Source organism: Phalacrocorax carbo, chromosome 3 (assembly GCF_963921805.1).
Source record: "Phalacrocorax carbo chromosome 3, bPhaCar2.1, whole genome shotgun sequence".
NCBI lineage: Eukaryota > Metazoa > Chordata > Aves > Suliformes > Phalacrocoracidae > Phalacrocorax > Phalacrocorax carbo.
In genome coordinates this window covers 88,483,239-88,506,689 of record NC_087515.1, presented here as the reverse complement: position 1 = coordinate 88,506,689, position 23,451 = coordinate 88,483,239, and the positions used below count along the sequence as shown (strand labels likewise).

At 41.6% G+C, this 23,451-nt stretch overlaps 2 protein-coding genes across 4 annotated transcripts in view; both read right to left on the bottom strand.

Annotated features, from left to right (window-relative positions):
• Positions 1-15,771, bottom strand: part of GABRR2 (gamma-aminobutyric acid type A receptor subunit rho2) — a 39,383-nt gene extending 23,612 nt beyond the window's left edge. Inside the window, exons 1-2 of the mRNA XM_064447643.1 lie at positions 15,339-15,771; positions 7,678-7,784 (exon numbers count right to left, since the gene is read on the bottom strand). Coding sequence (XP_064303713.1) covers positions 7,678-7,784; positions 15,339-15,523 — 292 coding nt within the window. The 5' untranslated portion in view covers positions 15,524-15,771. The remainder of the gene's footprint in view (positions 1-7,677; positions 7,785-15,338) is intronic.
• A 353-nt stretch (positions 15,772-16,124) lies between these two features.
• The window catches only part of UBE2J1 (ubiquitin conjugating enzyme E2 J1), a 29,493-nt gene continuing 22,166 nt past the window's right edge, over positions 16,125-23,451 (bottom strand). For all 3 annotated transcript variants that reach the window (XM_064447641.1, XM_064447640.1, XM_064447642.1), the window contains one exon: positions 16,125-18,552. In XM_064447641.1, coding sequence (XP_064303711.1) covers positions 18,283-18,552 — 270 coding nt within the window. In that variant the 3' untranslated portion in view covers positions 16,125-18,282. The remainder of the gene's footprint in view (positions 18,553-23,451) is intronic.

Below are 23,451 nucleotides of genomic sequence, written 5' to 3'. Positions count from 1 at the left end.
GCACATACCATTGGATTAAATGGCTGTTGATCAGTCATAGAAAGCTGCCAAGACATCTTTGGTCTTCCTAATCTTTGGACTCAATTGGGAACTGCTAGCTTTTTAATCCTGTCTCTCTGGGAACTAAACTGTTGAACCACTGGGGCCACAAATGCTTTGCCAAGTTCCCCATCAAATGCCACTAGGGATGTGAAAACAGTAAAAAAGCCTTCTTTATTGAAAGGAAGGAGAAGATGAGGAAGGTGTGAATGGGAAGGGAAAAGAACAGCTGAGATGGTGTCTGACGCACTTAACAGGTAGACAGAGGACACATAACTTAGATTATAGCATTAAATGTAAAAAAGCCCTCCACCACCAGCTTTTCCTTGTCATAAACAATATTTTATCAACATTATTTTTTTCTTCAGAGAGAAGAAATATAGAAGGATCAGCTTGTAGAATTACAAACAGGAAAAGACCTGAATACTGTCACACTGGAGAATTCTCAAAGTTCAGGCTCCTCTCTAGGATGTTCACTGTCAGATGGGAAACTAAACGGATCCACGTGAAAGCCGTGGATTTGGCTAAGAGGAGGAAGCAGTGTTGCTTTGCTCAAAGACTAAAGCCCAACAACTTTTCAGCTCATACTTTAGGGTCTCTGAGAAGTGTCAGCCAAATTAATGGAATTATTTGATATAAATATGAGCTCAAGTATGTATAGATCAAGGTCTAGGGAGAAATTGTATAAGCTTCAGCTGAAGTATTTCCTCCAGAAACAGCAAACATGTCGACATCCATTATCTCTATCACTGTCCACAGTAATATCTTGCAGAACACAAATACTAATTCAGCAGGACTGATACAACCAGAAAGCAAACCCTGGAATCTTAAAAAACTTAATAAAAGTCACAGAATTCCACAAACAACACAAGAAATGAACCCACCAGTAAACTATTGCCCTTTTGTCTCAGACACAGCACAGTGGCAGCTTCCAAGCAAGCTCAAGACACTCGCACAGTCATTAGCAAATTTGATGATATAAAAACTGAAGATGGAAAACAGGAGTTTTTCATTTTGAGGGAGATATTTGTATTTGCTTGTTGAGAGAGGATTTAAATGATCTGAAGCACAACCTGAGGCTGATGGGAGCGCTTCTACTTTCTCTTTTATATTGGACAGCATCCATTAGCCCCACAATTTCGGTATAGGATTTACAAGTTATATGACAGGCTGCCCTTGCGCCTTCTCACTATAACGGTACTGCTTTCTGAAACTGCATCAGCAACACTTTATTTCTATAAATTCCTGCGTGTCAGTGTCCTTGCCTCAAATCAAACTGGGGTATTAAAAAGATACTCAGGCACCAGACTGCCAAGGTGTTTGTGGTTTTACATGTCTATTTCTCTGCCAAGTCCACGACCCAGTGTCTTGAATCTGCGGTGAGAGTGCTCCCTCATTTCTCTTTCCTCTGCAGTAAGCTGCTCTGTTTTGTGACGTATTCTTCAGTGAAAGCCATTACACATTCGACTTAGGTGCTGCATATGGAGAAGGTGCTGTACCAAATACCTTTAAAGAAGACCCACTTGACATCTGCATTCAGTGGTTGTACAAGTAGAATAGACAGACCCAACAAGTCTCCATTTTGGGTGGGTTCTGACACCAAGATGACTTTGTGGCTTGTTTCACCTTGTAAAAACTCCAGTATGAATACTAAACTCTGCTCCAGATTGAATCTGGTCTGGGGATAACCCCCCCAGGGAATCCAGGAGGTTTCAACAAGTCCCATTCAGGAATTACTTCAGAAGGTCCCACCATTAAAGCCTGTCATGTCCCAGCGTGTCTCAGCACCTAAAACCACCCACTGAGGAGCAACATGAAAGCAACAAAGGACCAGTCACATTTCTCAGTCAGAAATAGGTACTGGACACAAACATGGTTTTTGGATTTTTTAACACTGCAGCAGGCTTTGGAAGATAGGGAAAAGCGTGCTACCATGAAAATGCCTGGTGTCAGTTTTCCACTCCAGCTCTGAGACTAAAGCTTTGCGTCATCTCTTTCATTTTTCTCTTTGGCAGTGATTTCAAAGGCTCATTGTTTTTCTCCAAGACAGTCTCCCTGTCTCCTCATCTGTCTTTGAAGGTGTAGGCCCTGAGATAAAAATATCTACATGGGGAACAAGCAGGCTTGAGATTTCTTTGCTGCCAGATATATTGTTCACACCCAGAGAGATGCGCAAATGCCAATAAGGGGTCCCGTGTCTGCAAGCTGCAAAGCAGTCTTCAGTGTTTCTGCATGTATATGTGTATTTTTTTTTTTTTTAATGTATGTATGTATGTCTGGGACCTCTTAGGTGTGGGCATTCACCACCAGGATATGCTCATCAGCTGCCACATGACTGCAGAAACCTTCGTTTCTTCACATCTCAAGGAGGGAGAAACAAGTTTTATTCCAGCCCTTGTCACAAACCCTAAGTAAACTACTGATGCTTCATTCACCCTACCTTTCATCCATCCTGACAAAAACACTGCCAAGAAAGGGCATCAAGGACCAGCTGATGTTAGGCTATTAGGATATAAAGAAATATAATAAAAGTACAGCATTAGGCTGTTCCTCAGCTAAGAAAATACAGCTATTTTAAGTATCAACTAAAGCTGCTTATTCACAGGCTCCCTGTAAAAAACTAGATGTCATAGATGAAATGCTTAAAATTGATGTTTAAGGAAGGCAGAAAACCAAACATTTACATAATCTTTAAATATTAATATTTGTAAATAATACCTGAACATCTGCTAGCTAGAACAAGGTCACTGACATGGAAATAACTCCCCAAGGGTCATAACAAATGCAGTCTATTTTAGCTTATGGAGGCTACTTTGAATATCACAAAGCAAAAACCTTTGTCATTACCACGGTACACAAAAGCTTGTCTCTAATGGGCTGAGAGCAGGCAAGACAACGGTGCTTATTGGGCTGTTAATAACAGAACTTACACAACATTTGCTTGCTCACTTGATTTTTACAAAGATACTTTTTCTTGAAAAACCCTTCACCTTTCTCTAATGTTTTTCCCCCATTTCACCTTGCATAACCCCAGCCTGCTCTGTCCAGTGGTCACAGCTGTGTTGGGCTGGAAGCTTGCTGGCTGTCCTCTGCAGACCAGAAAGAGTCACCGTGGCCACAGTAAAGCAGCTACAGACCCCAGCCCCTTTTTTAGCTTAAAGTTCAGTGGTGAAGTTGTAAACAGGTCCACCAAAAATGTTGAAGGTTAACAGCTCCAGTTTTTCTACGAAGCTTGGGAACCATCACTGTTAAAGAATGGGGTTTCTTCATAGTCTAATGTCACTCACAATCTCCTTATGATATTATTTATGTTTTCCAGAGGTGAGTTGCCTTTCCCACCTACACCGTAACATCATGGGCCCAATGCAATGCCACCGGGCTGGACTCTCCGTTAGACTGAGGTCCCTGAGCTGCCCTCGGAGAGCAGAAAAGGTCTTAGGGCAGCAAGCAGTTACAGTCAAATGCATCCCAGGGGCTCCCCCACTCCGCTTCAGCAGCACAAAAGCCTTTTTATCCTACGCAGGTCAGACCACATCAGTTTGACTGGCGTTGCGCTACAGCAAAAAACTGGAAGGACTCATAGGGCATAGCAAATCACTTTGACTGCCTGACGAATAACATTACAGAAAAAAATATAAGGATAGCTTCTTACCAGGCGTTTGTTTTCTTTCCTTTATATTTTTTTTTCCAGCAGGCTTATCATCTGTCACTAAATATACACTGCATAATTCTGCAGCTGTGCAGGAGCCTGTAGCACCCAGGCTATCTCCACACGTGTGAACCATGCTTTCCAAGGCTGCAGCCTCAACAAAGTTATTGCCATGTTTTTTTCCTTATCATACACAACTTTAGTGCAACCTTCCTAACACCCCACCTTTTCCCCAGGTAGCTCTGCAAGATAAGGAGATTTTGAGTGAAAATCACAGAAACATCCTGTTATTTGTTTACAAAAAGTCACCTTTTCACTAAAGGCTGTTAGGATATTTCTCAACATTATAAATGTTACTCCAAGTATTTAGGGTCTAGCAGTATCCTAATGCCTGTGATGGGAGGCAGCATGAGAAACAAGATAAGGAGATTAAAATGCAGTTACATTAGCACTGGGAAACTAACCGTGTAACTATGTGTGCTTGGTGGGAGCTGTGCACAGAGGTGTTCTTCACAGGCTCTGTGACATTGGTAAAAATAGTAAAAATTAGGTCTGTTTACAGAAATACAGTGCAGTGGTAACACTGGACATCAAAACCTAAAGCATCAGCACAAGAGAACAAAACCCCTCAGCTTCACCAAAAAACACAGGCATCATGGCCCTGACATATATCCAGCCAAGAAAAAGAAAAAAAAATAATCACCGTGGCTCCCCTGCTACCTCCAACCAAGTTGAGGGAAGGAGTCCGGATGCCCTCCCAGATAAACCCTGACATCCCACCTCATCAACCCCAGGAGGCAGCAGGTCTTTTGGCCAGAGTGGTGACACTGAGGAGAGAGTGGCACTTCCAGTCTGTCCGCATCAGGCATTTCAGAAGTCACCAGCCAAACTGCAAAACAGAGGTTGGCTTAAAAACAAAAATAAAATCTGAAAACCCAACGCAGCACCTTAATCTTTAATGATCTGCATTTCTAAGGCTTTTGATACACATGCTTTAAGGCTTTTCTCTGCTACTTAGAAGAATAGTAAGATTCCCTCGCTGACACTGACACTGATTTTTGCCCACTGAAGGGAAAGCTTGATCCCTTTCCTTTGGGACCAGCAGAGTTTGTCACTGACTTCACTGGCTGGGAAAACCATTTACTGTTAAAACCAACTCTTTTCAACCTAGACTTGCCAAGACAAATAAGGATCGTACAGCTGCACTATCTCCGAGCTGCCTATTTTCCTCTGCTTGTTCTATTCCCTTGCACTTTAATATGATCAAATATGGCTTGGATGGCCACCCTCAGTGAGACCTGTTTAGTGGTGACTGCTGTCTCATGAGCTGGCAAAAGGCAGGCATTTGGGATTCTCCTTCTTCCACAGCCGTAATTCACAAGCTGTGCGTGCTCCTATCCACTCAGTGCCTGCAACTGCATAGGATGCATACTGTGCCTGTCCTAGGGGCTACCAGCCTGTGTGTGCTTTCAAATCTGAGCCTGCCTCTGCACTTTGCTTCTCCCCTCTCATTTGCTCCAGGAGAGCCACTAGAAGAAGCACGCTCACCTCCCGATGTGATCGGGCATGAGCAGGGATGATATTCAGCACCAGAAACACCATCTTCTCTGAGAGAAAAGGAACAATTCCAGCACAGGCACCAGCCTTGCAGTGAGGAGTGAAAATGGTCAGAGGAAGATGTATTTTCAGCCAGATTATTGTATGATAGTCGTTCCTATCTGAACATAGAAGAATAAAGCCAAGAAAAAGTTACTGCTTCAGAAGCAGCCGCAGGAGCTTTCCAGATGACTCTCTTTTAAGGCTTTGGGGAGGGGAGAGGAGAAGGACGGAGGATCTACAGGATGGGAAGTAGGGGGAACCCTCTGAGCTTATAGAAGGACAGGGCACACCTGGTATTTAGGGATATATGTACACTTTAGTGAACTCACACAACAGAGCATGATACCTACTTCTCAGCATCTAGTCTTCTGTTAGGAAAGATGAAGCATACCAAATCAGCAATCCATCCTCACATGTGTGAAACCATGCAACCTCCTACCCCCTTTTAGAAGATAACATACAATCTAGTGACACAAATCAGTGAAGTGTTGATCCCGTGATTAGAAGTGTTCAAAGTCAGGTTGGATGGAGCTTCGAGCAACCTGATCTTGTGAAAGATGTCCCTGCCCATGGCAGGGGGGTAGACTAGATGATCTTCAAAGGTCCCTTGCAAGCCAAACCATTCTGTCATTTTGTGCTAAAGCACTGCTATGCTGGGCAAGCCATACAGGATGGCACACAATCACCAATATCCAGCAGCATGCCAACAAAACAAAGCCAAACTGAAGGCAGTGGACATCCAGCCAACACCTCACAGATCCAGGTTTTTCAGGCAGACCAGATGAATGGAAAAAAGAAGCCTAAAAGTCAGGTAAAGAAAACCAAGGCCAATAAAAAGCAAACAATTGGGAGGCTGAGCCAACGAGGCGGCAGGCTGGACAATCCTGACAGTGACCATCTCCTCCTAGAGCAAGGAGGATTTAGATCAGTCCATGAAACCAATCTCACAGCTCCCTGCTCATTTCATCTTTCAGATCAGGTTCCTTCCCAAAATCCACCCTGCTGAAAGGCCCACCTTCCAGGAGAAACAACGTTGGCAGGAGAGGAAACAGCAGCAATAAGCCATAATCTCCCTTTCCCTAACCAGAGTGGAGCAGCAGTATCACTGTCAAGGAAATACCCATCTGGAACAGGTGAGGCGACCGAGGGCAGCTCATTCAGCATCACTTTTACAGCCAATTCAAAAAGAAGCAGGCATAGCCAGTACCTCCAGAGCCAGCTCCCAGACCTCAGCCGCATGCCTGGGCTTGTCAGATGTGCTCACACCAACCCAGGGAGATTTGCCTATGTTCACCCCAGAGGACAATTTAAGGCAAACTCTTCGACCTAGAAATAGCAGATCAAGTTTACCACTGATTATCAAAAGAGTTACCTTCAGCGGGCAGGCTGGACTGCAACTTGTTAGCATATTACAGTGTGGGGGAAAAAACCACTTATGATGACACATTTTGAACTCTGGAGTTTGGAGATACATAAATTGTGAGCATGGGACAGCACTGTGCTGTCAGATCAGCATATCTGCACTGTGGGGCAAGACACATCTTTCCAGCTATGCCAGGAATGAGCATGTCAGAGAAGCTCTATTCTATGGACTAGGTGCAAAACACAAAATACCCTTGTGACCCACTGGAAAGGGAGATGTTGCACTTAATCCTAAAAGGCCAATTGATACAAGATACAGTATAGTCAGCAAAAGCTGCAGAGAACTCTGTCCTTAGGTCTGGAGGGGCTTGATTATTGATCAGAATCAGAAGAGGGATTTCCATGCTGGTATACCTGCACATTTTTTTATTCAAGTACTCTTTTACCTCTGCAGTAGTGAGCTTAGAAAGACCAGGTGAGTGTGATCCTGTAACTACGTACAACAGATGTCAGAAGTGACGGAGATGGAGGCCTCCCCTCCTGCTCTTTTGGTTGCTTCAGAGAGTTTGAGACAAGATTTTATTTGGGCAAAAATACTCCATTTCCTCCTAGCAAGGATGGGATGTGATCTACCTAATGAGTTCTAGTTCACAATTTGATCGCATCACCTGAAAAGTCTATTGCAACTTCACAACCACAAGTGAACATTAAAACCTGCAGCTTGTTTGTCTCAACAGTGAATTACTTACCAGGAGGGTCCGTCCTGAGCTCTTGGGAACACTAGGCAAAAAAAGAGCCAACTTCAGCAATAAGAAGGAGTGTAGGAGCTGTACAGAGTACTGCGAGGTGAAGCTGAGGTCTCTCTGAATTGCCTTGAATATCTCCTGAAACCACCCAAGTTCTTTCTTTTCATACCGGTGCATCTGGCCAGAGGCTTATTACTATTATTATTATCATTAGATTAATTATACAATTAGATTACTTTTAATTGTATGAGCATGAAATCACGAGAACTGTTCTATTCTCACCGCCAAAAGCTGGCCGCATGGTGAAGTCATGGTCATCAACCCTGAGGAGCTGCTCCGTCTTTCCCCTCCACGTTTTGGTTATGTCACGATTCTTCTTATAGATGTGACTGCAAAAGACAGCAATAGTGTTGGTCTGACGTCTCTGCAGCCCGAGCAGCACTCTGCGGCCAACTTCTGCCTGCCCGATTTCAGAGCCCCAGGCGTGGTGGCCTTGCAGGCACAGCCCCACGGAGGGAAGGGGCGCTGCTGCCAGCACCACGGCGTAGGCCAGCACGGCAGCCCCAGCGCTGCCTCTCCACAGCAGTAACTCAGACCTGGCCCCCACTGTGGGCAGCCCTGCCATCTCAGGCAGCTCCAAGGTGGTCACGGTGCTCTCTCCACCCTGGACTCCACAGCCCCCAGGGAGGCACGACGCCAAGAGCAAAGCTTCTCACAGAGATCCTGGGATGCAGCAAATGCGACAGAGCAAGTCTCAGCAAAAACAGCTGACTGCCCCACATATTACCCACCCAGGACTTTGCTGGGTACCAAGGCGACATTATAATGAGAAAGGTCTTTTCTATGGTGGTCATGCAATGTCATACACTATTCTGAAGCTTTCTGCACCACAAACATCAGTGGAATACCAGCAGTTTGTGTGGACGGAGGGGTCACTTTGCCTTTTGACCTTCAACAATGACAAAAGTCACCCATTTCCCTCCAGAGCAGCAGAAAAAGAGGGGTTTTATCTGAAGAAGTCAGTGAGATCTGAAGTCCTTCACTTTTCTGAGTATTAAGGCGGAAAAAGTCCTAACTTTTTATTTGAGAGATCGTCTAACAGTATAACAAGGATGACAACAAACCCCTGAGAAAAGCATGAGAGTCACTAAAATGGCATAGGTGGGTAACTAAACAGGAGACAGACAGATACTGCATGGACTTTGGGAATAAAACCCAGGTCAGCATCCCTGGCATTCCCCAGCGGTGCAGGAAGGAGGACTTGGACCATTAAGATTCCTCAACTCCTTTGCTCTGGGCATAAGAACTCACAAAGCTGTAAATACTGCCGCAATTAGCTGTTTGTCAGCATCTTACTAAAAAGAATAATAATAAATAGAAATAACTTTATACAGAAGGGTTCAGATTCATTCACCTGTGCGGGAGACGTATTACTGACAGTAAACAACAAAAATCTTGGAGGAAAAATAAAGGGACTATTCTAATAGATACAAGAAATGAGGGTGAATTAGGCTTAAAATCTTGGTCAAAAATCCAGAGCTTGGAAAACCGTCACCAGATGCATAAGTGTGGCTGTGGAAGGCCGTAGATATGCTTTATGGTCATTAAAATACAAATCATGATGAGTATGAGCAAAGGCAGTGTAAATCGCAAATCAGAAGAAAAGCGTCCCATCAGAGACTTCAACTGAGAAAAGAAACAATAAAACCTAAGGGGCGTTGATAAGCTGCTGCTAACATGGGTAGCCTGTTTACTTTAATAAGGAGGTGAAAAAGAAGGAACAGAATTTTAAAAATCGTATTAAATCGATGTTTTGAAGGAGTATAAGCCCTGTGCTCCAGGGCACACACTACATAAGAAAATTTGTATCCCACCCACCTCACTCTGGGCTCCTGTTTAAATCGGGATGTTGGAGCATCTCTCTCCCTGCTGGCTGTAAAAAAGAGCCAGCTGGAGCGAGTGCACTCCCAACACAGCTGCATTCGTGTTTACCTAAAAGCAAGGGGATAAACCCAAGCAGAGCCATTAATGGGAACGGTTGGAGGCAAAAGTTTAGCTTTTCACTGGTTCAGGGGGAGGTTGTGTTTCTTTGCAAAGGTTTCGGCTGCTGACAAAGTGTCCCACTTTGCAGCCTGCAGTATTGCCTCTGCTCCTGAAAAGCTGGCAGTGGAGAAGAATGACCTTACTGTGTCTGCTCGACTTAATCATCAGGGAAAGGCCTAAGTACCTCTGAATGTTCAATTAAATCTCCCCCAAAGAATGGAGGGGGGGGGGGGAATCAAGTTAAAAATCCAATAAAACTTTGGATTGCATGCTGTATGGGGAAATAGTATGGAAAACCCTGATGGTATTACAATGTCACCTTGTAAATCGATGGCACAGCCTCACTGAAACACCAAGCTCTGATCAATTAATTTAAAAATCATCAAAGAGCAAACAGCACACAGGAGAGTTGCTAAGATCGAGTCTGTGGCTGCAGAGGCTTCAGAAGGCTGGCTGGGGACACCGATGCTGCCTTACGAAGAAAATAGGTTTTCAGGAACTTCCTGAGCCAGGGGTTGCACTTAACAGCCAGCATTTAATCATCAGTTCATGCCCAATCCTTCAAGTACATGATGGACAATTTGGAATTTACAGACAGAAATCTGTCATGTAATTTTTAATCAATTTAATCCATTTATAAAGATTTTGTATAGAACTATTTTTAATGACAGGCAGTCTACACAGCCTTTGATTTGGACAATAACTGTTTTTGTCAACTTAATATAAAGGCAAGACCAAGTTTGTCTGGAAAAAAAGCCATTCTTGAGAACAGTGCGTGACATCGGCTGCCTGGTATCCTCTGATCCTCTCCGGCAGGTATCCCATGCCACCCCCGCCCCAGTTTGGCACAGGAAGTATCTCATTGTCAGCAGCAAAGGTGAATACAGCTGCCGGTGCCTTTGCAGAGCTAAAGGATGCACAGAACTCTCCTGCCCATCCGGCATCTTTACTGACAATCTGATTGCCGGTATCTCATAAATCCTCCCTGATGTACTTATGGTCTTTAGCACTTCTGATTATAGATTTGTTAGGGTTTCTTTCAGCTTTATGCACTCTCTGCAACTATTCATTTAAAGCCACTCATCTCCCTTTCTCTTTTTGCCATGTTTTTCATGTAAAATCTTACTGGTGTTTACACTTCGCTCAAGTGGGATGAGTTTGATAAAACTGTCTTTTGTGAGGAGAAAAGGGGACAGGTATCTCATGGACCTTCTGTAAAGGCTCTGCAAATTGCCCTAAATTTTTTTATATATATTTTCCTTTCCACTCACTTTTAGTCAGAGTTGTTCTCAATTGTGTAAAATAGATCCTTTTTATATTGCCAAATATATCAAAGAAAATTAAAATTTGATGGATGAGAAAACACAGATAAGAGCTCAGCAAGACTCAGAAAAGCAGCGGGTATCTATGCAGATATTCAGACCTTTCCAGCACAAGATAAAGAACTTACAAGATTGGAAACAGTCCTCATGCTGCAGGGCATAAGGCAATGGCTAAGTAGCAAGCCAGAAAGGAAATGTGATCCCTGTCCCAAGCACAGCGCAGCTGCTGGCAGCCAGGGTCCGGGCGGTTTCTGCACCTCCCTCTGGAGAATTCAGCATTGACTTTGGTCACAAGATGGTGTCTCATGGTAATGGGACATTGGTTCCTATTATCCTATTTCCTACTGGGATTCAGAAAAGTATTTCTACAGTTTCAGTGAAAATCTTACCACACTTCAGGACATCCTCTGGTAAAAATACCCAATTTCAATTCAACATTAGTTGAAGATGTCATTTACTTCGTGTAGCAGCCACAGCAAGCTAGAGGAGATGCACACTGTGCAAACCTAGCACCAAGAAAGGTAAAAAACCTGTTTTTCTAACCAACAAAGCATATGACTACTTTGACAAAGATCCCCTAGAGGATAAATGAAAAAGAGAAGGTACAATAACAGTTTATGACTGCCATAACAATTAACTTGCTCCTAGATGAGCATTACAAATTTATTATCTCCATTATGCTATGAGTGTATCCCACATAGATGCGCATCTTTAGTATTAATGTACATGGATCGCATGGGATCAGATATGGTCAAGCACTTTCTGACAAGCTGGGAACCTCAGGGTCCTCGATTCTGGGGAGGTCTCCTTCCATTGCTTGTCAGGGCCACCATTTCAAGGGCTTGATGAGTCCTGGCTGCCCAAGAGGCCCAAGAGGCCCTGGTAGCTCCACAAGACAAGCCTATCCTGGTTTACATGGATGGCCACAGCAGTCCCAGAGCCGCAGGGCAGACAGACTCTCTTGCCCTACTTCTAGGTGTAACGTGCCTCACACTGACTCATCTGTGGTTTTATGCCTGGAGCAGGAAGGAAAGGAAAGTGACTTTCCTTGCCAGATTTCCAGAAAAAAACTAAATCAGATTCCAGAAAATGATGGACACAAACTCAGAAGTTGTGCACAATCACTGTTATCAGACACATTAGGAATATTTCAGGGTCATATCCCCACACACCTTATAATCTATTGCTTAGGACCTCTATTTTTTCTTGGATTTATAAAGTATGGTTTTTAACCAGAAAGAAAAAAAATCTGTTCTATGGTTGTTCATATTTTTAGCTTATTGAAGATGAATGCAGAATACATTTGCTCTTCACAGCAACAAATGGAGCCTTTTTTTACCCAGCGTATCCCAAACCCTGCACTCCTTGCCTCTTCCTACATCTATCCAACCCAAAGCCAACAACGGTAACATAAGCAGAGGGTAAAATTCACAAGGATGTTTTATGCAGAGACACTCCCTGGCAAGGCTAAAAAGCTCAACCTTTTCACTGTTGCAGGGCAGACCTATCCAACCTGCCTGGCTGTCCCCACACCACTTAAGAGGTCATCTTTGGCTTGCGAAAACAAAAAACAATTGCAAGCCCTCCTCACTGTGAAATCAGCGCAGTTGGCGCCCGTGTCAGCAGAAGCAAAAGTAAACCGGCGTGTTTGACTGGCAGAGGTGCAGCACTGTGGTAGCGCTCGGCTTTCCAGGGTAAACAGGCTGCTTGGGCAGCGAACACTGCAAAGAGCCAAATGATGGAGATATGGGGGGATAACGGGTCTAGCCAAGGGAGCCAGCAGCCACTGTTATGCTGAAGAGGCAGGAGGCACAACTGTTGAAGAGACAGGGCCGAATACACACAGGCTGGTGAGGAAGCAGTGTTGAGGCTCTAAACATCTCACAGCCTACACAGAGAGCTACCCAGCTGCAGCACAGTCAGAGAGGGCGACGTTAGCAACAGCAGAGAAGCCATAACTGCAAACGCGAACCACAGCTGGAGCACGCAGCCAGGATAAGGCATGAGGCTTGCTTCTCAGGTCTGCAGTTGCCATTTGTGTGTGTGCGCGTGCCCCTCCCTGCTTTTGTTTCACATTGCTATTTGGTCCTACTGCAGTGTTGGTGAAAAAAATCTCAGGAGACGTCAAACCTTGCACAACTAGGGGCCGTGCAATGCCCTGGACTGGAACCCCAGCCAAGAAACACACCTGTAAAAAAATGGTTATCAACATTTTAACCATTAAGCCACTCACAGATATTGCATTTTCTGAGAAATCACCAGAGAGCAGAGGGGATCAGTAGGGCCTGGGAGGTATCGCAGGTCAGAAGACTTGTCTGCTGCACCTGGTCAAGAGCTGGGGAAAAAGCGCAGCCCTGCCGGCAGCGGATCAGCAAACCACTTGCCCCAGTGGACCGCTGTTTGGAGAAACAGTCTGTGTGCTGAGTTTCGTGCTGCCATGCCCTGATCGTCTACTTGTGGGTCCCAGCCTAAGGCTGGCATGTAGCGTGTCCTGAAAATTGCACCTCTAACGAGATAGTCCAAATCACCGACCACTTCCAAAAACCTTGGCAGGAAGTCTTTAGCTAAGGGAAGCTCAAAGCCACTTCTATTTCAAAAGTGCAGTGTTTCTGCTGGTGGAAGGATGAGGCTTTCCACAACTGTTAGGAGAGAGGATTTGGAGACAGACTGTGTCTGTCCAGCGCAGAGGCCATTGGTATTTCTTATGGTAGGTCAGCAAGAGAAATACTAAGCAGAAAACATGATGCAGTTATTAAAAAGGACACTTTTCATTTCTCTTACATGATTAGAAAACCAGCATAGGAACCTATCTTAATTTCCTTTTACTGGAAGAGTCCACTATTCATTGCTAGTTTAGAGAAAACTGTATTTTTTCTACGTAACTGGAAATTTAAGATATTACTGTCATTGCTCCGTACACCTTTTTTCCCCACAATATTGCAGAATTCTTTGTATTTAAATTGTTATTCATGTTTAAGAGCTCCTAATACTTACTTTTATATACTTTCAAATAAGTACATTGTACTCACATAAAATGTAAAAAAACCTATATATTATATATATTACATATATATAAAAAATTTTTATATTCTATATATATACACACACACGTAAAAGACACACAGTTCCTCAGGTTCTACCTGGCTGGAAAACTGTTCATTAAAATAATGATTTCACAGGAAACCCAACAGTATCAGTCATTCTTTACAGTAAATTCATCCGTATAAATATAATTTTAGCAGTGCTTTGATTTCCACTCTATCACAACTTCACAAAAACGGCACTGTATAAATTGTCATTTATTTTTGCAGTGTTTAAATAAATTACAAAATATTCAAACAAGTTATTAACCCAGAAAATGGCACTGCGTTTGGATAAAGTCACATTTAAATCAAAGATTTACGCTATTTTGTTACTTCAAAGTAGATGATCTCTACTACACGGGAATTGCGTGCAAGAAAATGCTACCGTATTTCCCAGAACAAAGACTTGGAAAAGGTTTCCGAGTTAAATGACTAATGGAGATTCTGTTGAAATCAGTGGCAAAACTTCAGCTGGCTTTAGGATTTTATGCTCAGGCCCTGCCTGTTTCAGCTTGGTAATATTTATGTCACTAAAAGCATATGCTACTGTATTTTTCAGTAAGCAGTATAAATCTGAGAGCATATTAGGTATTCTTTGGTTTCAATTTTATCACGGTTCTTTAAAACATTCAAGTAACAACACTCTTTATAAAAGCGTTGACTGTTAAACCAAAAAAACCTCAACAAAATGAATGAAAAGATGAAGGTTTACAGCCATAGTGAAGCCATTTAGTAAGATGGATTAGCCCAGTTTTATTTTTGAGCCCTTCGAACAATGAACAATCTTGTAAGATATAATTGCCACTGGATGACATAACTACAAAAAAGGATAACATACTTTAGACTGTCTGACAGGTTTGGCAGATTATCTTTTCTAACGTAAATCTCTGGTCAAATCTCAGGAACAGTAAATCTAATAAACTTTTCTAAGACCTTTAACTCTTCCTTGTGCCTTCGCTTGACTTTAAAACACACATCTTTGTTGAGTTTCCAAGTATTTTTCCAAAATATATTTTTAAGTTTACAGTCCCCGGGTGACTTCCAGGGATGTATATGTTACCAATGAATACCACGTATGGTCACCAACACCCTCACCTTAAATTGCTACAAAATAACATGCAATTTCAGAGACATTCCAGCAAGTAGGATAAATAACCTGCTCTGGAAACAGTGCCGGAACAACATGCAGATTTGAACGTCTCTATTAACTGCAACTTCTCTGAATTCTCTCTGTAATTCACATATAGGGCTAAGAATATTTCTACCGAGCTGAAGCGGTCAACTTATATGCAAAACCTGTCTCATTAATTAAATGTGTCTATTTACACTTAGAACTGAATATAGTACCAGAAACTATTCAAAAAACATTATCTATAAAGCTGTTTGCACGTAGAATGTTTTATAAAGACACTGACAGGGCAGATTTTTATGACTACGTGGTAATGTAATTATAAGACTACAGGAAGAGAAACTTAGGTGCTTTAAAAAGCCTTACCTTGCCCTCTGCACCTCCAGCTGGCTTGTCCACCTCCTCCTCCTGTGCTTTCTGCTTTCCACGAGAAGAACTAAGCAAAAGATTAATAGAAGTTTTGCATAGTAAGGCATCTTGCTGGAAACAGGAGCCGGGCGCTCTGCACTCCAGTAACCTCCTGTAGCACAAGTCCCCCCGCGTTTAAACATTGAATCAACCCTAATTCCAGCGTCGCGCGTTCGTCGGCGAACGGTGGCAGAAACGGCGCTTTCCCAACGTGATGTTTTTGACAGGCTTTCAGGGGCTGCTCACTCAAAGCTCTTCCCTCGCCACTGCCTAATGATTGGCCATTACTCATGAAGTTTGCCTCACCAAACATTTCCACTGGGTCCTAAAGGATATTTGCTAAAGCCATTATATAAAACCCCACAATTCTGCATGCTGGCTTTTTGCTCAATCCCCTAATCTCAGGACAGCGCTATCCTTCTGCCAGACTGCGTAAAACCGGGCTGTCCCTTTTCGTTAGGCTTTCCAGATCGCCTGTTCCTTCACATCGCATCCTTTTCAACTGGAAACTGCCTGTGCCACATTTCATACACGTCTATCATTGTAAAATGTACACATTTTGATGTTTTAGAGCAGTTGAGATTTTTGTTTTCCGTTTTAGTCTGGCCCTTTATGCTGTTGAAGATAAAAGATGAGCTATTTCCTCTGAAAAATGGTGCTTTTATTTACTGTTAACTTTTAATACTTCTTTAAAACACAGCAACCCCTGAAGTATCTATACATGCAATAGACTCGTTACATAAATCAAGTCACCATTAATATTTATTTTTTCAAATAGGTATTTGCACAATCAGGCATTTTAACTATTAAAAATGTTTGAAATAAAAATGAAAAATTAAAAAGCAGCTACTTCTTTAATCACAAGGACAAGGCTATTTTCAGAAACCATTCAAAGCTTATCTTCCCACAGCCCATTCTAAGGGCAACGCAGGCTGCCTCCTTGCAGACTTAGCTGCTTTATGAATAACCAGTGTGTGGTGCAGGTACGAGCGCCTTTGCTTGGCACAGCAGTGAGCCTTTAAGAAAAGCAAAGCTTCCAGAGGAGCAAGTGGGCCAAAACCCAGAAAAACTGTCTTCTGGGTCAGACCTCTGCTCTGTGAGCCCACGTTTACAACATACTTGAATAGAACAGGTATTCAAGCAACATGCCAACTAGGAAACACAGGATCTGGAGGTTTTTTGGGTTTTGTTTTTTTTTTTTTAATTTCTGGTAAAATTAAAAAATATAAATAAATTAGGGAAAACCAAATCAATTAATATATTGACATCAAATTGTTCTGCAGCGGAATATGTAAGTAACTGCTGAACAAACTACATTTGTCTGAACTTAAGAAAACTATTTTTTTTATCTCTGTCCCACTGTACCTGCAAACATCACCATCGACAATCCAGAAAAAGTGCTAAGAACGAACTCAGTTTTTGGTATTTTTCATTTCCACGTCCCTGTTAGACACACAACAGGCTTTTCTTATTTTAGAAGTTGTTATATAGCTACTTTAATATTTCAAAACACTAATACATAGTATATTTAACAAAATTTAGGAAAGCTGTAGCAGTTTGATGAATACTTGCTAAGAAACAGGATGAGAATCTCATTTAGGTCAGTGCTATTAAGTTTGACAGCAACAAAATGAGTTAGCTAAATTTCATTGCCTTTGAAATAACATGTTAAAATACATTTAAATCTGAACAATAATACAACAAGGAAAATTATCCCACTGACTGCTTTCTTCTACTTCACTGCAACACTTTACATTCACAGACAAAAACCTCTCAAAACCCTAACAGTTGTAGATCTATTGCTTTTATATGTGATTTCACAGCATTCATTAATATTACCAATTGTTTTTTAATAAACCAATAATGCAGAAAGCCTCTGGGTCCAATCTTCATTTTAGGTTTTAAGAAACACAGGGGTGGGGGGGAGAAAAAAAAAAGGGCCATGTGATACTTGACACATAACCAAAGACTGGCTTGAAACTCTTTATTACTACCAAGGTTTTAATAAATATTTCTCTTAAGCATGTTCGTATATATGAGAGTTTAAGTACAATAAGGTTTAAATTTTCTTTAGTAAATAAAACCACATATGAAACTTTCAGTTTAACACATTATGTATATTTCCAGTATAATTAAAAGACAATAGCTCTGGGTAAATAATTATATTACATATTTATAACTATTGCAAGAATAGACATATTTTATATAATCTTAAAATTTAAAAAACCCAAGATATACAATCGAGAGTATTAGAAGAGGACATTCAAATCTTGCAAAAAGATTATCCAATCTTTCTTCCAAAAACACCAAAAATCAAAATAATGCAAGGAGTATTGTGGCCCCTTCTTCCCTCCCCTACTCCTTTCCCCCTTTCACACACACAAAGCAGCATCACAACCTATTCGTATGTGTTCCCTCTTCAGAAATGTGTCACGGTAAATAAAAGTGGTTACAGAACTGTATCCTCTCTAAATTAAGAGTTCACTGGACACAAACACATCGTAGTGTTTAATTTTAAAATCCCTTCTCCAATGTCAAATCTTATACTAACTTAGACGGGGTGATTAATTGCATTTATGTTCCATAAAAAAGTGAATAAAACCTTTTTTAAAATGGTCTTTCTAGTTGACAGATTACTCAAATTGACTCCCCTCCCACGTGCCTTAATGTTACTAGTCCACTGCACTGTTTCTCCAAGTATCCAGTGGGCCCTCAGTTAACACTTGTAGCTCCATGTCCAACTTTGCTTTTCTTACAAGTAATGTATCTGTAGGTACATTAACATTCATAAGGACTTAAGCGTAAATACAAAACGTAACCTTTGTAAACAGTTCTCATGTCATACCCAATACAGAATGTTCAATGAAGCATTCAAGCCACTGCTGTTACAACAGGAACAGCCTTACAACTCAAATATATACTCGTTAGCCAAATATATTCTACGAAATATAAGAGCTGCCAGTGCCAAAGTCAGCAGGACAATCAGAACAGTTGATCCAGTCTGGTTCATGTGGACTCTCGGTTGCTGTACCCGGTTAAAGTCAGTTGAAGACGGAGCCCGTCTCTGACTCTGCTGCTGGGCACGGCGCTGCCGCGGGCTCAAAGACATGTTAGTGGACGCAGGGGGAGTATGCTCTTGACTGGCTGCTGCACTGCTATTCTGAGTGTCAGACTGAAAAGGAAACATGGAGAGTTGTGAGGCAAGACAGTGCATAAGATTATCAAGGAATAAAATCATTAGGAATAAAATGTACTCTTCAGATAACTGTTAATACTTGGAAGCCTAATAATACATGCTACTAGTAGTTACAAGATGGTTACATCCCTCATTTTTGTCCAGACGCTATCTTGAAAAGAAGTCTATTTCAAGCTGAAAATTAGCAGTTCTAAGGAGTCTGAAGAACATCTGCAAACAATATTTGAATTCTAGATTCATTCCAAATCAAGATACGCCAAATATCTTTGTCTAGGATTTGCTTAACTCTTTGCAGTTCAACAGATCTTTAATAATCCTCCAGACAGTCAAGTCTATCAGGATTTGTAATGTCACCTATACTGAACAGAAAACAAGCGGGGGGGGGGGTGTGTGTGTGTGGGAACAAAGGGAGGAGACAAGTCCAGAGAACTCTAAGCAATGCTGCACTGCTTCCTGTGGACAACGGGGTCCAAAAATCTGCTCTCATCACCACCTCCAACACTGGAAAAAAACAAAACAAAAACCCTGAACACAAAATACCCAGGTGATCCCAGCACAAATGATTGAGCATTGCACCTGTGCATGCATATACCTATTGCCCTCTACTGGTCAAACGTAAGCCTACCATTATAGGTAGTAAAAAACCAGACCAAACCAATGCCGCCGCACCACCCCACCCCCCACCCCAAAACCAAACCAAAACGAAAAACTAAAAAAAACATTGACAACTGATGTTCAGCTCAGGAGAGTATTGTTCTAAAGAAAATCATTAGTCAGTTTGTAAGACAAACTATGGGTTCTGATATTCCACCAGCCTTGTCCTGCTTGCAATACTAAAAGGCTCAAACTTCCAACTTTTCAATATTGAAATAGTGACACAGCAGTTGTTGGAAAAAAATTTTGACAAGGTTCAATTTTGAAGTGTTTAAAGAAAGTAGCTCTGACAAGAAGGTGGGTTTTTTTCCTTCAAGCCTTCTTTTCACTTCTCAGAACAGTTTGCAGGTACTCTCCTAAAGCAACCTGCAGCTATTTTGCAGAGTTAGCTTCCCATCCCACCCACCTTCTCAAAGATTATCAATGCAGCAGGTAAAACTAGAATTCTGGACATTTTATATTTGCTTCCAAGCAAAAGCCTTTTAATGGACAGAATATCCATCACCCTAAGCACTGCTTTGGCCAGATATCTACAAAAGATATCCTTTCCACGCAGCCAGACAGGGAATGCCCTCCATCGTGTACCAGGTTTGATGATCCGCAAGACAGTAAGTAGCACTTGGTCCTGTGACTCTTTGGCCATATATTCTGCATGTGGGAGAAGAACCTAACTTTCACCTAGTCAGTGACTTAACTAGCCCAGGGAAGAGACCTTCCTCTCCTACCTCGTCACTAGTATTTCCCACTGTTGATTACCACCAAGGAAGTACTGATGTCATTACTCACCACTTGATAACTTGCCTGTTTACATAGGTTTCTTGCCTAAGCAAGCAAGCAGCTTGGGTAGCTTCAAAGAAAAATGTTTTTAAAAGGTTTATTTTATCAGCAGAGACAGCCAAGAACACCACAAGCAGCTTGCCACGATTTTCACTAGACTGCAGAAGAAAGTCATTCTGCTTCATACTGAACCCACTTGAAAGCAGGTTCCTCATGCCAAGGAAAATAAAGGCTTTGGGAAGCTGAGCCTTTGAAAATGAAGTTCCTAGATTCATTTACACTCCCGTCTTTCCGAAGGGGAGGGAAAAGAAGTGAACTCAGGAAGCAAGAACTGCAAATTCAGCAGGCAAAGTGTTATTCTTCTTAAAGCAGCTTTTTTTTTAAAAGGGAAGAAAAAAAGTCTAGAAATATTCCTGGTCCTTCACACTTGCTGAAGTAACTAGCATTAGCTGTCACACACCTGGGTTTCTACCCAACACTGCAAATTTTTATTTTAAAAATAAAACAGAAAGACCCTGTTCTGAATGAGACACGGTGTCATATACTGACATGAACAGAGCTGTAATTCAAGAGAAGCCTCACTGACAATTGCAAAGCTTTACTCTTTTTTTTTTTTTTGAGGAAATTATATAGATGCATCAGGGCAGCACAAGACTGAGTGCTTCACCCAAAGCTGAGCTAATCCACTGCCTTGGGATTCCCAACAAAATCAGTGGCCAAGTATTAGCAGACATGCAGAAGCAGTTTAGGTAAGAAAGGAGCGATCATTACCCCATATAAATTTGGGGCCAGATGCTACTGTATCTTAAATAACATATGTGTAGAAAAAGATTTTTTTATTGGAAGACTTAATAATAAAGAATACCAAAAGAGGCAGATGGGCTGTATTATAAATACATTTTTAAAAAAAAAAAAAATCACCATCTTCTTGTCTTCACTTATGGCAAATTTTTAAATTCTCCTTAAGCAAAAATGTCAGGATTTTTAGACTAATGTAACACCTCATGTGACAATTTCCATCCAATTTTAAATCATTTTCTGCCAAACCATACTGGAAATGGGAGTGAGGGCTTAATAGACTAAAAATAAAAATATTAAATAAGAGCTACACTGTAGCTGCGAGCTTTAGCATCTGATCTTTACAGTCACTGAATATGCACTTTGTGTCATATTATTTCTGCAACTTCTGAAACTGTTAGGACTGATAGAAAACTTTGCTCCAAGGACATCCCAGTTTGATAAATAAGGCTAGTTTAGTAAAATGTACATATACTAGAATTAACAAGGACTTCTATCTTATAACAACACGCAAATAAGGAAATCTACACTACATTCAACCTACTGAAGAGTGGTAGCATTCACTGCATCACTCATGTCTCCAGGCCATTAGTTTAAAAACTTTTATCGGAATGCTCTAAGTATTAAATAATCATCTTGGAAGGGATGTTTTAAAAAAAATATACTAAACAGAACCATATAAATTCTCTGGGTTACTGAAGCCTCTTTCAGTTATGATCTTGGAGAGGTACAGAAATAAGATGACAAAGATAAGTGAAATGCTTCTTTGTCCATATAACTTTCAGCTGAAGAACAGCTGAAGTTTGGCACAGCATGGCTTGAAGGCTAACAAGAAACATATCTGTGTGTTAATGAATCAAAGTTGGGCCAAGTACACCTGATTGCCAAGACATTTAAAACTGTTGCTGTACTATTACAAAACTCAGGACACCACTTAACAGTGAAAACGGAACACTTTTTAACAATATCTTAATCAGAACATAGATTAAAAATAAGGGCTTCTATAAATCTCACGTATCAGAACATAGCCTCATTCTCTTACAGAAACCTCCCCTCGGCAGTTCAAGATCAGTTGACTTCAGTTACACTATTTATTTCATCACTCCTCATTACGCATCGTCTGGCCAGTATATTAGTGCCGGACGCTACTACAGTATAATAATTTTAAATAACAGGTATACTGAGCTTTAATATATTCCCAGGTTGTCAGAAAAATATTTAACCACAGTTTTTAGCTTATCTCTTTATAATTCTTACCAAGTATTAATTTTATTCATTAACTATAAGCACCAAGGTAGGACATCATGCCACACCAATACACTAAATGTAGTTTGCTACAGGTGTGGTAGGAGTTCAGACTCCCATAATAGTCCATGTGGATTTAGTCCATGCCATCAGGGGGTCAGACCAAGCAATGCAGCCTACCAGCCTCTGCTCCTCATTAAGCTGCAGTGCTCTCTAGCCTCCACTAACTAGTCCCATGGACTGTGATGAGAGTTTTGGTACCAACATTTAGGTGACCACTGGCAGAGCAGGTGGCTTAACGTAGACCTGAGTCCAACCTGAGTATCTAGAATATATTGATTCAAAAACATTATTTTGCTCAGATGTGGAAAAGTCTCATTTTCTTAATGCTAAGGGCAATTACCTTTATCAAACCAGCAGTGATATGCTTGCAATTTGAACACTCAAACAGGAGTAATGTACCATTCTTTTGCCCTGAGTAGCCATCAACAGCTACTACAAATTAAAAAAAAAGTACGTGTGTATATATCTATATATATGTAGTCAGAAGTAGTCTAGTCAGAGGAGTTTTCTGCACTGGCTTCAGATTCCTCAAATACTATGCTGCATAATGCTTTAGGTAGCCTATTGTTTTAGCCTTAATAATGCTTAAAGCCTGTCCTTCGCAGCTGTCTATCCTTTTACCCAAGCTGCTGTGGCAGCATTTTCCACAGCCTCCATGGCAGCATTGCTCCTTTTATTGTTCTCATGCTGTTGCACTCATTACCTTGCATCCACAAACCTCGATAATGTTATGTCAAGTTCTCCTGGGAAGCAACTATCACTGGCATGAGAATCACCCCACTCCCCTCCTTTTCTTCATTCAAAGATAAAGTTATTTCAATACTTGACAAATATTCTCTAATATAGGTGCACAAAACTTCAACAGCAATTATGCAACATTTGCACTAGTGTTGCATATTTCAGTCATTGCTAAGAGGGCCGTGAATGGAACAACCAATGATTAGGTCTTGATGAAAAGTACATAGTACTAGGTGAAAAGCATGGCAAAAAGTCATCTTCATCATCACCACGTGCTGTGATGGAGAGACCACCTCGATCCTCGTCTGCTTTTTAAACAGCAGGAACTCAGGAAATACATATTCCACAATGCACTGGGAAGGTATTTAGTCCTCAGCAAGACAGCAGACCAGAGTGGACACTAGTAATTTTAAGTGTGGCATCAAGATACTGGCTGTTGGTCTGGCAAAACGACAAGTGAAGGTGGGGATGGAGGGAAGTGACTTAGAAGATTAGGTGAAGCAGGGAGAGCTCAAAAGTCAGGAACACCGCGTGCACCTCTCCCACAATACAGACACACCCGTGCAACAGTTATATCACACAATAAGTCTCTTCACAGGC